Here is a 15,410-nt window from a genome sequence, read left to right as displayed (position 1 = left end):
ATGGTTGGAAGGTAAGAGTGGAATAAGCGAGTGCAGTTCTACCAAAACTGTGCGACTGAGGAATGACACTGGTGGATGATCATACAATCGACCTGTACATAAGCTGAGACTGGTAAAAGAGGGGAAGGGTGGATAATACACCATGAGCACAATCATAGATTATGTTCTTTGTGACTTGATTTAAGACCATTTCAGCGCTGCAACAGGAGCAGAAGCCTGTTTGGAAATATTCAAACAGGAAGTTGTGGGTGAGATAGGCATGAATCTGGGAGGCAACAGCCTATCCAACATTTCCACATGTTTAAAATTCCCCAGTCCTATTAATTTCCTCAACAATCACCGCGCACTCTCCCGAGTGCAATCACATCATTCCGATAATGTGGATTGGCTGGGATTTCAGTGACTGATTTTCCTGTTTCTTTAGGAGATGGAAAATCCTGGCAAGTTGGCTCAAGGGAGGTTTTTTTTGAGAAGGGATTTCAATTTGAAAAGACTGACATTATCTGAAGAAAGTGCACTGTTTAAATTGTTGGGGGCTGGTTTAGTTCAGTTTTCTGGACATCTGGGACAACATTCTCCGACCTCCCCGCCAGGTCGGAGAATCACCGGGAGCTGGCGTGAATCCCGCCCCTGCCGGTTGCCGAAGTCTCCGGCACCGGAGATTTGGCGGGGGCGGGAATCGCGCCATGCCGGTTGGCGGGGCCTCCCGCTCGATTCTCCGGCCCGGATGGGCCGAAGTCCCGCCGCTAAAATGCCTGTCCCGCCGGCGTAAATTAAATCACCTACCTTACCGGCGGGACAAGGCGGCGTGGGCGGGCTCCGGGGTCCTGGGGGGGGGGGCGCGGGGCGATCTGGCCCCGGGGGGTGCCCCCACGGTGGCCTGGCCCGCGATCGGGGCCTACCGATCCGCGGGCAGGCCTGTGCCGTGGGGGAACTCTTTCCCTTCCGCCTCCGCCACGGTCTCCACCATGGCGGAGGTGGAAGAGACTCCCTCCACTGCGCATGCATGGGAAACTGTCGGCGGCCGCTGACGCTCCCGCGCATGCGCCGCCCGGAGATGTCATTTCCGAGCCAGCTGGCGGGGCAACAAAGGCCGTTTCCGCCAGCTGGCGGGGCGGAAATTCCTCCGGCGTCGGCACAGCCCCTCAATGTTGGGGCTCGGCCCCGAAAGATGCGGAGCATTCCGCACCTTTGGGGCGACGCGATGCCCGTCTGATTGGCGCCGTTTTGGGCGCCAGTTGGCGGACATCGCGCCATTTCCGGAGAATTTGGCCCCTGGTTCATGATGCAGAGCAATGCCAACAGCACGGATTCATTTCCCGTACCAGCTTACCCGAAAAGGCGCCGGAATATGGCGGCTAGGGGCTTTTCACAGTAACTTCATACGTGTGACAACAAAAAGTTTGTGATGCAGAGCGAGGTCAAGGCCCTACCTTCTCAAACTTGCCCCTCACCTGAGGTGTGATGATCCTCAAAAGGGAAAAGCAGCCTAAGGTCATCTGAGACCACGGCGACCTTACTTACTTAATTAGTTTGTGGGGCCAGGGAGACATGTTGGATGGTCAGCAGTTTTGTGAGAATTGAGTTAAGATGGTAGATGGTAAGTTTCATGAACAGTATGACACTGAGGAGTGTAGAGGAACAGAGGGACCTTGGAGTGCATTGTCCACAGATTCCTGAAGGTCGTGGGATGGATTGTTAAGGTGCTTAAGAAGAGATATGGGATAGTTTCCTTTATCAACTGAGACAGCGAAAGAGTGGCCGTTATGTCAAAATGTCTAAAAATTGTTCGGCCATTAGTTAGAATACTCTGTACCGTTCTGGTCCTGGCATTACAGGAAGGATGTAATCACACTAAAGAGGTAGAGGGGAGATTAACGAGGATGTTGCCAGGACTGGAGAAATTTAGCCATGATGAAAGATTGAATAGGCTGGGATTGTGTTTTATGGAACAAAGAAGGCTGCTGGGAGATTTAATTGGGGTGTATAAAATTATGAGGGGTCTCAAGGTAAAGTTGATAGGAAGGACATGCTTCCATTAGCAGAGAGATCAATAAACAAGCGGGCATAAACGTCCTATAGTTGGTAAAAGCATAAGAGGGGATTGAGGAGAGGAGTTTTCACCCAGAGGGTAGTGGAACTCACTGTGTGAAAGGTTTTAAATGCAGAACATTTATAGCATCTACGGAGATGCAGTTGAAGTGCTATAAGCTATAGGGCTATGGACAAAGATCTAGAAAGTAGGATTAGGTTGGTATCGACTGTATGGGCCAAATTACCTCCTCCTATAATGTAAATTTCTGAGATTGTATAATCCTAGGAGCTCAGGGAAAGCACGAAAAGAGTTAGAGAAAAGCTGCAGACGCTAGTGATTAGGGATAGAGCAGGAGGACCCTGCAGCAAGGGAAAGGGAGAAGTAAGAGAAGGAACCAAATGAATGGTCTCAATCTTAGTGTCATTGAACTCTTCACACTTAATTGTGGTGAGGATGGAGCGAGACAGGAATTTAAGGAGATGGTTGCTTGTGGGGAAATGGAACCACAAGCTATCTTTGCAGTACAGGATTCCCCTGAAGTAATAATAATTGCTTATTGTCATAGGTAGGCTTCAATGAAGTTACTGTGAAAAGCCCCTAGTCGCCACATTCCAGCGCCTGTTCGGGAATTGAACCCGCACTGCTGGCCTTGTTCTGCATTACAAGCCAGCTGTTTAGCCCACTGTGCTAAACCAGCCCCAGTAGTGGGCAATTTGGAAAGTAAGGCATAATGAGCCATAACCTGCTATCAATATAACAGTGAGGCTAATGGCACGAGCCATTATAAATGGGCCAATGGCACGGCAAATTCAGTTGAGGGAAAATCTGCAAATTAAACTCAGATATCCAAATGTTGCCATCCAATTCAAATTGTGCCCTGTCACCGTTAGGTTTGGGGAATGGAATGTTCCTGCCTGACTTCCTATTGGAATGCATTGAATGGTGTGAAGTTTTGTTTACAAATTTAAATGCCCAATTGTTTTTCCAATGAAGGGGCAATTATCGTGGCCAATCCACCTACCCTGTACATCTTTGGGTTGTGGGGGCGAGACCCATGGGGAGAATGTACAAACTCCACAAGGACAGTGACCTGGGGTCAGGATCGAACCTGGGTCCTCGCCACCATGAGGCAGTAGTGCTAACTACTGCGCCAGCATGCCACCCAGAATGGTGTGAAGTTGATGTATTGCATGGCAGATGTGAACGTAACTCGTCACAGAAAGTTACGTCATGTCAGTTCAAGTCTTAAGCACTGGTTTACAGATGTGGGTAAGCGTTGGTTGCAGCCAATAAATCTTGCTGACAGGAAAATAAATGTTAGATATTAGGCGCAATCTAACCAAATTTCAATAAAGTCTCCTGACGAGCAGGTTTAGCCGGGTGTTTCCTGCCACTTGCAGCACCGTGAAACATCACGCTATCTATCGGGACTTTGTAGCAATCTGGGGCCAGCGGGGAATGCTCCACCCAGGCTGCAATTAGTCCCATTTCCTGCACTGAGGAGTTCTGCTCGCCAGAACTCCTCAGTGCAAGAAGAGATTGGGATGCCATTTGTAAATAGTGCCCGACCTCTCGACCTTCTGAAGTGAACCCCAAACCCCCCACAGAGCCCCAACTCATCAATAAGGGTGTCTTTGTGGGCCCCCCCACACCCTATCTCACATGGGCAGGGCACCCCTGGGCCTGATCCCCAGCGTGGACAAAATGCCAGCCAGACACCTTGGCGGTGTCGCTGCCAGCTGGCAGTGCCACCTGGGAACCTTGACACCGCCAGCCTGGTACCCTGGTACTGATACCCTGGTACCCTGTCAAGGTGCCCAGGTGGCACTTCCAGTTGGCAGGGGCGCTGTCAGGATGTCAGGCTCACAGTGCCAAGGTGCCAGGTTGGCATTTTTCCCACATTGGGAATCGGGTCTGAAGGTGCCCTGACCATGTGAGGTGGGTGGGTGGAGCCCCGCAGACCCCCTTTATAGGTGAGTTGGGGCTCTGGTGGGGTTCAGGGTTTGTGTTGGGGGGTGAAGAGATCGGTGCACCATCTCTTTCTGTACTGGGAAGTTCCAGCGAGTGGAGCTCCTCAGTGCAGGAAACAGGACTAAGTGCAGCCTTGGCGTGGCGTTCCCCGCTGAGGCCCCGGATTGCAACAAAGTCCTGATAGACAGCATGGTGTTGCTCGCCGCTGCAAGTGCTGGGAAACACCCAGCTAAATGCACTTGTCACACGACTTTGTTGCAATTTGGTTAGATCACACCCGAGCTGTTAGATCTCGTGAGGCGTGGCGAGCTGGGTCGATCACAGAATAGGGATTACCTGGTATCTACTGGCTGCATTGTGCCATCGTTCGGGCGCAATGCAGCCGGTAGATCGCACCCATTATTACTCGATGTTAAAGATAACAAGGGATTGGGGGATGTGATCTGGTTCAATAGTGGAGCAGCCCCGAGAGGCCAAATGGCCTACTCCTGTCCCTAGGTTTATCTGTTCCTATTATAAGTGTGGAGTCCCATTCCTTCAGCTTGAATTGTTGGAGATTTTTAATATGTACAATTAAATTTGTATTTATTTCTTCCTTTTCTTTTTCTTTATTCTGTCTCTACTGTCTTATTCCAATCTTTCTTTCTCTTTTTTTCACTCTCTTCCCGTTCCTGATTTGACAGTGAATTCACTCCCTCCAATTCACACTGCTTTCTCAATCTTTGCCCTGTTTATGTCATAATCCTTTAATCCAATTGGCTATTGAGATGCATGGTCGCATTATTCACTCAGGTCCCAGATACCCTGTTTTCCGCACTGTGCCTTTATCAGCTCACACGCTAATATGTCTCAGGCAGCCGAATGGTAAGGTGAACGCCAGTTTGTATATCGTCACAAAAGGTCTGCCTACGGCAGCAAATATATGCACAGAGTAAAGTCCCATTGGGACAATCAACATGCAGGTCCCTATCCGGGCCAGCCTTTCTTTGTACTGGATTCTTATGAGTCTCAGCTGGGCTGGCCTCCGTCCACTAGCAGGGAAGCTTGTATTCCACGGGTCCCAGAGGGAGATCAGTCAGAGAATCCCCGTGGGCCTCCTGTGGGTTACTACACATGTCATTCCAAATATTTAAAAGCTTAAACAAGCAAGACCAAGTCAAGCAGAAGATGTTGTTCGATGGCCTTTTATTGTAAATTATGGCCCAATAATATTATGAATGATTTAATAATGTTATGAATGATTTTACTCCTTTTCTAGTTCAAGTCTTATACTCAAGTTAGAGGGAGCCCTGAACTCTAATGATATTGCAAGGTACTCAGAAATTACTTTTCCTGAAGTTCTATTTGCATGCTGCCAAGAAATGCAAAGTACAATTCTGACAGGAGGAAATTGTGTACCGTCATTGTTCTAACAGAGAGCTGCCCGTGAATGTGTAATTGGAAGAGAAGTGAGGCTGTTCAATGGCTGCAGTCTGGTTACATTCCTCATGCCTCATACTGGATTTCGAGCACGTCCTGAGAACATTTCTCCCCAGCTCAGCTAGCAGGTGCCTCACTCCATCTGGTTCTGAGTCATGCGGATTCTCAGGTCCATCTGCCAGATTGTGCTGAGTTATCTGGAACTAATGGGACCAGCGATAGGGGACATCATTCACCCGATAGGCACACACACAGAGGATGGTTGCAAGGGTATGTTACTGAAGATGAGCAACACTCATGGGACTATTATCTGCATCAAGATTTGTTGCAAAAGGCTTTGTGTTCATGGTACAAGTAACTGACTGATGTTTCTTTCTCTTACAGAGATGAGGTGACGTTCCTGAAAGGAATCTTGCTGAAAGTGCCTATACTGGGATGGAGATGTCTGCAGTCACGGGAAATGGGCTTGTTCAAGTTGAATTTGACTATGAGTACACAAGGGATGGGAAACTAATCTCTATTAAGCAAAATGAGCAATATGTCCTTGTCTCACGAACCAATAATAACTGGTGGTACGTTAAAAGGCTTGACCAATCCAAACCATTCTACGTGCCAGCACAATATGTGAGGCAATTGTCTTCAGAAGGATCAACCTCTCCTGGGGTTCAGTCACTGAATGGATCTGACTCTTCTGAAAGCCAAAGTCGAGGAGAGGCGACGGGCACGGTAAATGTATTGAAAAACCATTGTGACATTGGGAAAAATCACAACGGACAACAAGGACAGGATCACTGCAGTTCAGATCCGACCCAGGAGATAAAGAACCAGATCAATACAAGTCCTACTGAAGACAACAAAACTGCATTAAATCTAATGGGCAACAATAGCTCGGCGATGGTGCATGGTTCAGAAGATTCTTCACAGAGTTCCAGCGTGAACGCACATTCACTACCATGTTACAGTGAAGTGCACAGAACCCTTGTAAACAATAAAGAATCCAAAAATCAAAAGTCCAACTCTGCCAAAGACTCAATACCGCAAAGCTCTGCAGTCAGGGTTCGGCCCAAGCAGCAAGCCAACCATATCCAAAGATTTAGTCTGGCAGGAAGCCTCAGTACAGTACAACACTTATCAGAAAGCCTCAATCCCAACCATAAGCTCAATATGGGAAAAGACGTTAGCCCATCAGAAAGCTTCTTCCCACCCCGGAGTGCCAGCTTTAGCCACGTGATCAGTTCCAAAAAACATTTTTCTCTGGGGATTGGTGATGTGAGATTGGAACACCCAAAACCTGCAGAGAAAAGGGACTCTGCAAGTCCCAAGTCCCTTCCGCAAACACCAAGTTATGATTCTGAAAATGTTTACGAATCAATACCAGATCTCCCGAAGCCAAAGTCGAAAACCCCGAAAGGGAAGTCTCATGGCCCACCAAAGGTTAGTTAGTACGCATGAGCGAAGCATTGTGGGTTCATGAGTGAATGCATTGATTTGTGAGATTTTTGTGTGTGGAGGGCACTGGTCATTCATTCCTAACCCTTTTCCTAAGTTTCTTTTTCCTTTTTAGTCCTTGTTGTACCCTCAATAATGACGCTTAGAGAGTAAAATGGTAAAGAAGGCTTTAATAAGCTAAGAACTAGCCTGGTGCCGAGACGGGTGCTAACTGGGTGCCGCCCACAAGGTGGCCCCTTATATACGGCTCCCAGGTGGGCGGAGCTGGAGGCGGAGTCCCCCAGGGTTCCAAGCCCGGTCTTAAAGGGAACATCACCTTACATGATGACAAGGGTACATTAGTACAGTAACCGTTCATCACAGTCCTCTTTTCAGTTTTTGTTTCCATTGCCAGTTCTTGTTCCTTTTGTCAGTTTGTTCCCTGTTTCTGTGTTCTGAACCCCAGTCTCATCTCTCTTGGCTAATAGAGCTATGGAGATTTGCTTCAGTTTTGGACTTTAACCAATATTAGTTGGTTACTTTGCATTTGTTGAGAGTCCCAATCATGGATACAATTGGACAGCCTTACTTGAAAATTTGAAGACCCTTAATTTGAGCTGCAGAGTGAGGCTGGAATTGATAGAGGGCTAACTGGCTGCTGGAGAGGATAAATATTTTATTTAGGATTGTAAGTCCCAGACAGGGTTCGGAATTAGCAGAGAAACTTCCAGAAATTATAAGTACACTCACAGGATTGCAATTTGCAGATGGGAATATTATACGACATTAAAAGAAGTTGTTGGAAACTGATTAATGTACATCTGACACCAACTCAACCAACTGTATCGAAAGCAAGTTAACTTTTTATTTACATTATTTGAAGGATATTGCTGTGCCCAGGATTATTGCCAAGGTGCAACAAGCTTGTTCACTCTATACTGCAGTCCAAGATGTTTTTGAGAATTTTGATAACGTGTCCTCTGAATGCAAGGCCCTTCTCTCTTTTAATGTTTCACTTCCATTCCTCTTTCAATAACCTGGATGTCTGTATGTGCTCGCTTTTCCTTTCTGAGGAGGGAGTGAGATTACTCTGGGCCAAGGACCAAGTTGTATTTAGCTGATGGGCTGTGCTTTACTGTAAGCTGAGGTCAGGCGTTTTGAACAACCTGCATTTTTCTAGGCTGCAGGGTTGTCTTCTAAAACAAAAAGTGCAGAGGATACCGGAGTCTGCAGAGGGATTTAGATAGGTTAAGTGAATGGGCTAGGGTCTGGCAGATGGAATACAATGTTGACAAATGTGAGATGATCCACTTTGGTAGGAATAACAGCAAAGGGGATTATTATTTAAATGATAAAATATTAAAACATGCTGCTGTGCAGAGAGACCTGGGTGTGCTAGTGCATGAGTCGCAAAACGTTGGTTTACAGGTGCAACAGGTGATTAAGAAGGCAAATGGAATTTTGTCCTTCATTGCTAGAGGGATGGAGTTTAAGACTAGGGAGGTTATGCTGCAATTGTATAACGTGTTAGTGAGGCCACACCTGGAGCATTGTGTTCAGTTTTGGTCTCCTTACTTGAGAAAGGACGTACTGGCACTGGAGGGTGTGCAGAGGAGATTCACTAGGTTAATTCCAGAGCTGAATGGGTTGGATTACGAGGAGAGGTTGAGTAGACTGGGACTGTACTCATTGGAATTTAGAAGGATGAGGGGGGATCTTATAGAAACATATAAAATTATGAAGGGAATAGATAGGATAGATGCGGGCAGGTTGTTTCCACTGGGGGGTGAAAGCAGAACTAGGGGGCATAGCCTCAAAATAAGGGGAAGTAGATTTAGGACTGAGTTTAGGAGGAACTTCTTCACCCAAAGGGTTGTGAATCTATGGAATTCCTTGCCCAGTGAAGCAGTTGAGGCTCCTTCATTAAATGTTTTTAAGATAAAGATAGATAGTTTTTTGAAGAATAAAGGGATTAAGGGTTATGGAGTTCAGGCCGGAAAGTGGAGCTGAGTCCACAAAAGATCAGCCATGATCTCATTGAATGGCGGAGCAGGTTCGAGGGGCCAGATGGCCTACTCCTGCTCCTAGTTCTTATGTTCTTTTGTCCCAATATAACCCATTCCATGCTCCCCTAGAACCCGAGAAACCTGACTACTGGGATACAAGTATGTGAATGACTGTTTATGGTGGAGAGTGGGACCAGAGCCTCTAATAGCATAAATGTCAAGCACTGGGTGATAAGTGCTACTCACAACATAACACGTTGCAGCAACTGGTACAAATGATGACTTTCTAAAGGCTGCATTTAGCAACACAAGTCCCAAGCAGAATGGAGATGATTTCTCATACAAGCCTGGAGACTGCCCTGCTATAGGTGAATAATATTGACTCGACAAACATAATTTGTGTTCAGTGTCTAACTGAACTTTGCTGGAGAGATAATCCTGCTTTTATCAGACTTTGCTGTAGTTCCAGCCATGAGTACTGTTTGGTGTAGTTCATGTAGGGCATGGTAAAATGGGACTGAGTTAGCATGGCTTCGTCAAAGGGAGGTCGTGTCTGACAAATCTGTTCGAGTTCTTTGAGGAGGTAACAAGCAAGTTAGACAAAGGAGAACCAGTGGACGTGATTTATTTAGATTTCCAGAAGGCCTTTGACAAGGCGCCGCATAGGTGACTGTTAAATAAGTTAAGAGCTCATGGTGTTCAGGATAGGATCCTGGCATGGATAGAGGATTGGCTGACTGGCAGAAGGCAAAGAGTGGGGATAAAGGGATCTTTTTCAGGATGGCAGCCGGTAACTAGTGGTGAGACTCAGGGGTCTGTGCTGGGACCACAATATTTTACAATATACATTAATGATCTGGAAAAGGGTACTGAAGGCACGGTTGCTCAGTTTGCAGATGATACAAAGATCTGTAGAGGGACAGGTAGTATTGAGCAAGCAAGGGGGCTGCAGAAGGACTTGGACAAGCTAGGAGAGTGGGCAATGAAGTGGCAAATGAAATACAATGTGGAAAATTGTGAGGATATGCACTTTGGAAGGAGGAATCTAGGCATAGACTATTTTCTAAATGGGGAAATGCTTCGGAAAGCAGAAGCACAAAGGGACTTGGGAGTCCTTGTTCATGATTCTCTTAAGGTTAATGTGCCGGTTCAGTCAGTCGGCAGTTAAGAAGGCAAATACAATGTTAGCATTCATGTCAAGAGGGCTAGAATACAAGACCAGGGATGTACTTCTGAGGCTGTATAAGGCTCTTGTCAGACCCGATTTGGAGTATTGTGAGCAGTTTTGCGCCCCATATCTAAGGAAGGATGTGCTTGCCTTGGAAAGGGTCCAGAGGAGATTCACAAGAATGATCCCTGGAATGAAGAACTTGTCGTATGAGGAACGTTTGAGGTATGTACTCATTGGAGTTTAGAAGGATGAGAGGGGATCTTATTGAAACGTACAAGATACTGCGAGGCCTGGATAGAGTCAACGTGGAGAGGATGTTTCCACTTGTAGGAAAAACTAGAACCAGAGGACACCATCTCAGATTAAAGGGACGATCCTTTAAAACAGAGATGAGGAAGAATTTCTTCAGCCACAGGGTGGTGAATCTATGGAACTCTTTGCCGCAGAAGGCTATGGAGGCCTATTCACTGAGTGTCTTTAAGACAGAGATAGATAGATTCTTGATTAAAAAGGGGTTCAGAGGTTATGGGGAGAAGGCAGGAGAATGGGGATGAGAAAATATCAGCCATGATTGAATGGCGGAGCAGACTTGATGGACCAAGTGGCCTAATTCTGCTCCTATGTCTTATGGACTTATGGAGACTCTTTTTAAATAGACTCTGCTATAAAATAGTCTCTGCTGTTAATTCCGCCTTGCCTCTATTTCATTGGCTGACTGAGTGAGTGGTGTTAACACCTCAAATTTTAAAAATAAACCTTTTTACTGGGTGGGAACTTATATGACTTCCTCCATCCAGCTACACTTCGCCGACCTTTGCGATTGAATCTGTCACCGCCAGCTTTGTAAAAATGTCATCCTGTGCCACCAGTTTGTGTTGTGACACTAAAACTTAATTTTCTCATTGCTCCTTCTTAAGCATTTTCTTGCTTATCTGTTAATTGAAACATACCGCAGATGCACATGCTTAGAAATGCTACAACAAAATAGTATCAAAAATTAAAATGTTTTGATGTATCCACTTATAAACCAGGCTGACTGCTATTTAGTCGCAATGTGACAAGATAATTCGGAATGAAAAATCACCTTGGACTCACGTTAGTTCATGTATCCAGCATCCCTAATCCAGTACCCGATTGCAAATGCTATTCCAGCATTTACTCCAGTACTCTGAGGAAGTCCATTCCAAGGCCAGATCTTCTGGTCCTGCTGAAGGTGCCCGCTCTGTGTCAGGTTCTCCTGTGGCGGGATGGGTATGCGACACTAAAACGCTGTTTTCATCATGGCCAAGGGCGAGCTGCTTCTGCCGCCGGAAAACACACTGCGGGTGGGCGTGAGGGAATATCCCACCCGAAATGTTGAACATTTTCTGTGTGCAGCAGAATTCCTGGTTTTGGTCCTAAATGTTCCTTTAATTATTTTGCAGATGTGTCTCCTCAGTCAAAATTTAATGTCCTTCCATGGCGAGTTTGGTGGTCGTGCGGAGGTGGGGTACCACCACCGCCTTGCCTCCCCACTGATTCAATCTGTGCTGGGAAGGTCCACGGATGACTTTCCCACCCTGCTGTCAGCTGAGTAATTAATGCAGCTGGGTAATTAATGTGCACTTACGAGCCTAGTCCCACAGCCATATTTATTATTAACAGCTCCCCATGCAGGGACCATGACAAGCAAAACCATGCGGGTTTGCTTGCAGGCTCTCCGGCAGAAGGCACTCAGAGCCTGATCAAGGGACTTGGCATTGCCAGTCCCTGTCCTTGATGCCCCACCCCCTCTGCATCACTATTTGCCCCGGACACCCCCCCCCCCCTCCCTCCCACCCACTCCAACAATCCACCTCCTGCCATCAGCCACCTGTGGCATGGGGTCCAGTGACGAATGGCCTGGGTGGGTATAGTACCAACAGAAGCCACCACACCGCCTCTCCCCAGTGGCCCTGCTGTTCAATAGTGATGTTGACTTTTGATTGATCAGCAGTTTTCGCCAGGTGAGGCCTCTGCCCTGGGAAGACCTGCCACTTTCCAGTTCAGTACTCGAGGGCATTTAATTCAGCGGGCCTTCCCTAAAAGATGCCGCATGGAATGCCCACTGGCTCAACAGTGAGCCGTCACCTCCATTGTATTGTACCACTGTACCACGTTCTGATCAAATTATACAGAGAAGGAAATAAAAACAGAAAATGCTGGAAAAACTCAGCATCTCTGGAGAGAGAAACAGAGTTAACCTTTCGAGTGCAATATGATTCTTCTTTGGATCAGCGAATGAGGGCCTGGTAATCAACAGCAGTCATCAAAATATACGTTTGTCTTAAGCTCTGATAGGAAATAATGAATAAAACTGCATTGTACTGGAAACTCTGAACTTAATAACTAGTATTATTTCCTCTCACATGGCGTTTCCAATAAGAAAAAGTGCAACATTTCTTGGTGTGCTGGTCCCTAAACTTACCGAGAGCTTTTAGAAATGTTTTAAGAGTGTGGTCACTCATCTTTGTGCTTCTAGAACATTTAAACTTTGCCAATAGAGAGTGGAGTCTGTACACGTGTTCTGATCTGTAGCCCCCACTCAAACTAGGGAGTTTGAAAAGTGCGTTGTAAGGTGTAAATTGGTTTCTGAATGTAATTGACCTTTGTAATTAAATTTAATAGATTATCATAGAATTTACAGTGCAGAAGGAGGCCATTCGGCCCATCGAGTCTGCACCGGCTCTTGGAAAGAGCACCCTACCCATTGTCAACACCTCCACCCTATCCCCATAACCCAGTAACCCCACCCGACACGAAGGGCAATTTTGGACACTAAGGGCAATTTATCATGGCCAATCCACCTAACCTGCATATCTTTGGACTGTTTGTAGATGATACCAAACCCACGGGTGGGGAGCAGTGGAATCAGGGGAGACAGTTGCAAAATTGTAAAATGAGTTCAACAACATATACAAGTGGGCAGACATTTCATGCAGAAACAGGGAAAGTTTGACACATTGAAGGGAAAATGAAATAAGTGCACCATGCGCATGGTTCCAAAATCCCTCAGCATGAAACTAAAACAGATCTAGGAATGTTTGTCTTCTTCTTTGGTGATCACTTGCTAATGAGTATGATTGTCTGCTTAAGAAACTCCTTTTGACTGGCCATGGCTTCTGTGGATTCTTGCAAGGCTGATGAGCCTGATCCGAGATTCGCATCATCGGCTGCACACTTGGCAGGTGTTTCTGGGAGGCAGGATTGGTCCTTGGACTCTAGATCGCTGGTATTCCTTTCTCACACTCCTTTTTCGGACCTCCTCTTTCCGTAGGGTGTCCTCAAAGAATTGTGTCCCTTCAATTAGGGGGTTTCCTCCAAATAGGTCTCTTCTGTGCAAGGGTCTCCCAGACGTTGATGTCAATGTTGCCTTTCTTGAGGTAGGTCTTCAGGGTGTCTTTGAAGTGCATCCTTTGTCCTCCTCTTGTTCGGTCTCTTTTGTTGAGCTGGGTAGAGAAGATTTTCTTTTGCGGTCGGACTTTGACATCCTAAGCACATGGCCATCCCAGTGGAGTTGGTTTCTGATGATCAATAATAATCAATAATCTTTATTATTGTCATAAGTAGGCTTACATGAACACTGCAATGAAGTTACTGTGAAAATCCCCTAGTCGCCACTCTTTCAGTGGGAAATCCAATTAACAAGCAGTGGGAATAGAGAATCCTGTTGCCGGCAAATGCCGTGCTGCCTCCCGCTGCCGGAAAACACTGGAAAATCAAGCCCCCTTTAAGAAAAAAGATGCTGAAATGGGAGGGGGGGGGGTGCGGTCTAGGATCTCTCCAAATAAATAAATTAAGATGGGGGCAAATTGCCTTCTTCATCCATTATTGTCTTGTGATCTTGGAAGACAAAACCCGGTTTGTAATAACATCATCGACAAAGGGCTAATAATTGTGAACACATCTTGCAGAATAATCTCTGGTTTAACATGAATTTTCAGAACTACTTCCAGGTGACTAATCTATTTAGGACTTGCGTGGGACACATCTGGAGCAGTTCTAATATGAGGCACAGGCACATGTCTACCTATTTGGAATAGATAGCTTCTTGACTGAGACAGATACACATATTCCTGAACATCTGAATGTCCATACACTTGTCCGGGACAGAGGAGATGACCTTCATAAAAGTATTCACTGTTTCTGTCTGTAAGAAGCGTGTTAGCCTCAGTAAACTGATAAGGACCAGGGTGAGGCAGCAATGCAAAACCACTTCAATTGGTTGTGAAATTGCCTTGAACCCAGCCCTCAGTCAAGAGTTTGCATGGGCTGAACAGAGTTCACGAGGGAATAGGTTGTACAAGCTTATTGAAGGAGCAGGTTCAATGGGCAAAGTGACCCTTTCCCATTCCATATCTTTTAAATCCACATTTATGTTCATCCAGCGACAGGGAGACAACAGCACAATCTAACTGAAGCATCCAAATTTAATAAGACCAGCAGCCGGGGAATCTGTTTTCAAGTTTAACTGAGTCTTCCAGATTATCACATGTCTCCAGCGGAAACATCTTCTCTGCAGAGTGTAGGCCCTGTAATTCTTATTTTTGAAAAGATGAATTGGTCCTGAAGAGGATGCAGCACAGATTCATCCAAATGGCTTTGGGTGAGGTTGGGGACTAATTATAAAAGCAATGTTGCATAGACTAGGCTTATATTTCTTTGGATTTATAAGGTTGACAGATGACAGATGACAGATGGAGGTGTTTGAAATGTTCACAGGATTTGATAGAATAGATGCAGGGTAATTATTTTCTCTATGGGTATGGATGCCATCCCCCCAAGGTTGGCCTGGAGTCTCCAGGCCAACCCTGGGGGGGGTGCAGTCGCAGAGAAAAATCATCGAGACATTAAAGACATGAATATTTTGCTTGACCAAATATTGAAAAGGAGGAAATAGTTCATCTAAATGGATAATGAGTCTTTTTGCTTTCCAATTGGTACAGGAAGCCAGTGCTTCACGACAATCAGTGTGTTGGCTGACTAATGGATGGAACCTGGGAGAAAGTCATGTGATGAAACCTCCAGGAATACATTTAATCACAGTTGGCAACCCTAATGTGAGGGAATTGAGCGGGCAGTCTTAAAATTAGAGGTAGGCCATTTTGGAGGGAAATCGAGAAATACGTTTACACAGCAGAAATCTGGAAATCTCTCCTCCCCGAGATGTCTGTGGATGTTAGATTGTTCAAAACCTAGTCTGTGTGGAGCATTGCACTTTCTCCCCGTGTCTGCGTGGGTTTCTCCTAATTTCCTCCCACAGTCCAAAGATGTGCAGGTTAGGTGGATTGACTCTTCTAAAATTTCCCCTTAGTACCCATGATTAGATTGGTTTGAAGGGTTACGGGGATAGGGCGGGGGA

At 46.1% G+C, this 15,410-nt stretch overlaps 1 protein-coding gene across 2 annotated transcripts in view; it reads left to right on the top strand.

Annotated features, from left to right (window-relative positions):
• Window positions 1–15,410, top strand: part of LOC140398388 (rho GTPase-activating protein 27-like) — a 394,188-nt gene that overhangs the window by 166,330 nt on the left and 212,448 nt on the right. For both annotated transcript variants that reach the window (XM_072487020.1, XM_072487021.1), the window contains exon 3: window positions 5,810–6,859. In XM_072487020.1, coding sequence (XP_072343121.1) covers window positions 5,861–6,859 — 999 coding nt within the window. In that variant the 5' untranslated portion in view covers window positions 5,810–5,860. The remainder of the gene's footprint in view (window positions 1–5,809; window positions 6,860–15,410) is intronic.

This window comes from Scyliorhinus torazame, chromosome 21, assembly GCF_047496885.1.
Source record: "Scyliorhinus torazame isolate Kashiwa2021f chromosome 21, sScyTor2.1, whole genome shotgun sequence".
In the NCBI taxonomy this organism is placed as follows: domain Eukaryota; kingdom Metazoa; phylum Chordata; class Chondrichthyes; order Carcharhiniformes; family Scyliorhinidae; genus Scyliorhinus; species Scyliorhinus torazame.
This window is presented reverse-complemented; position numbering and strand designations above follow the sequence as displayed.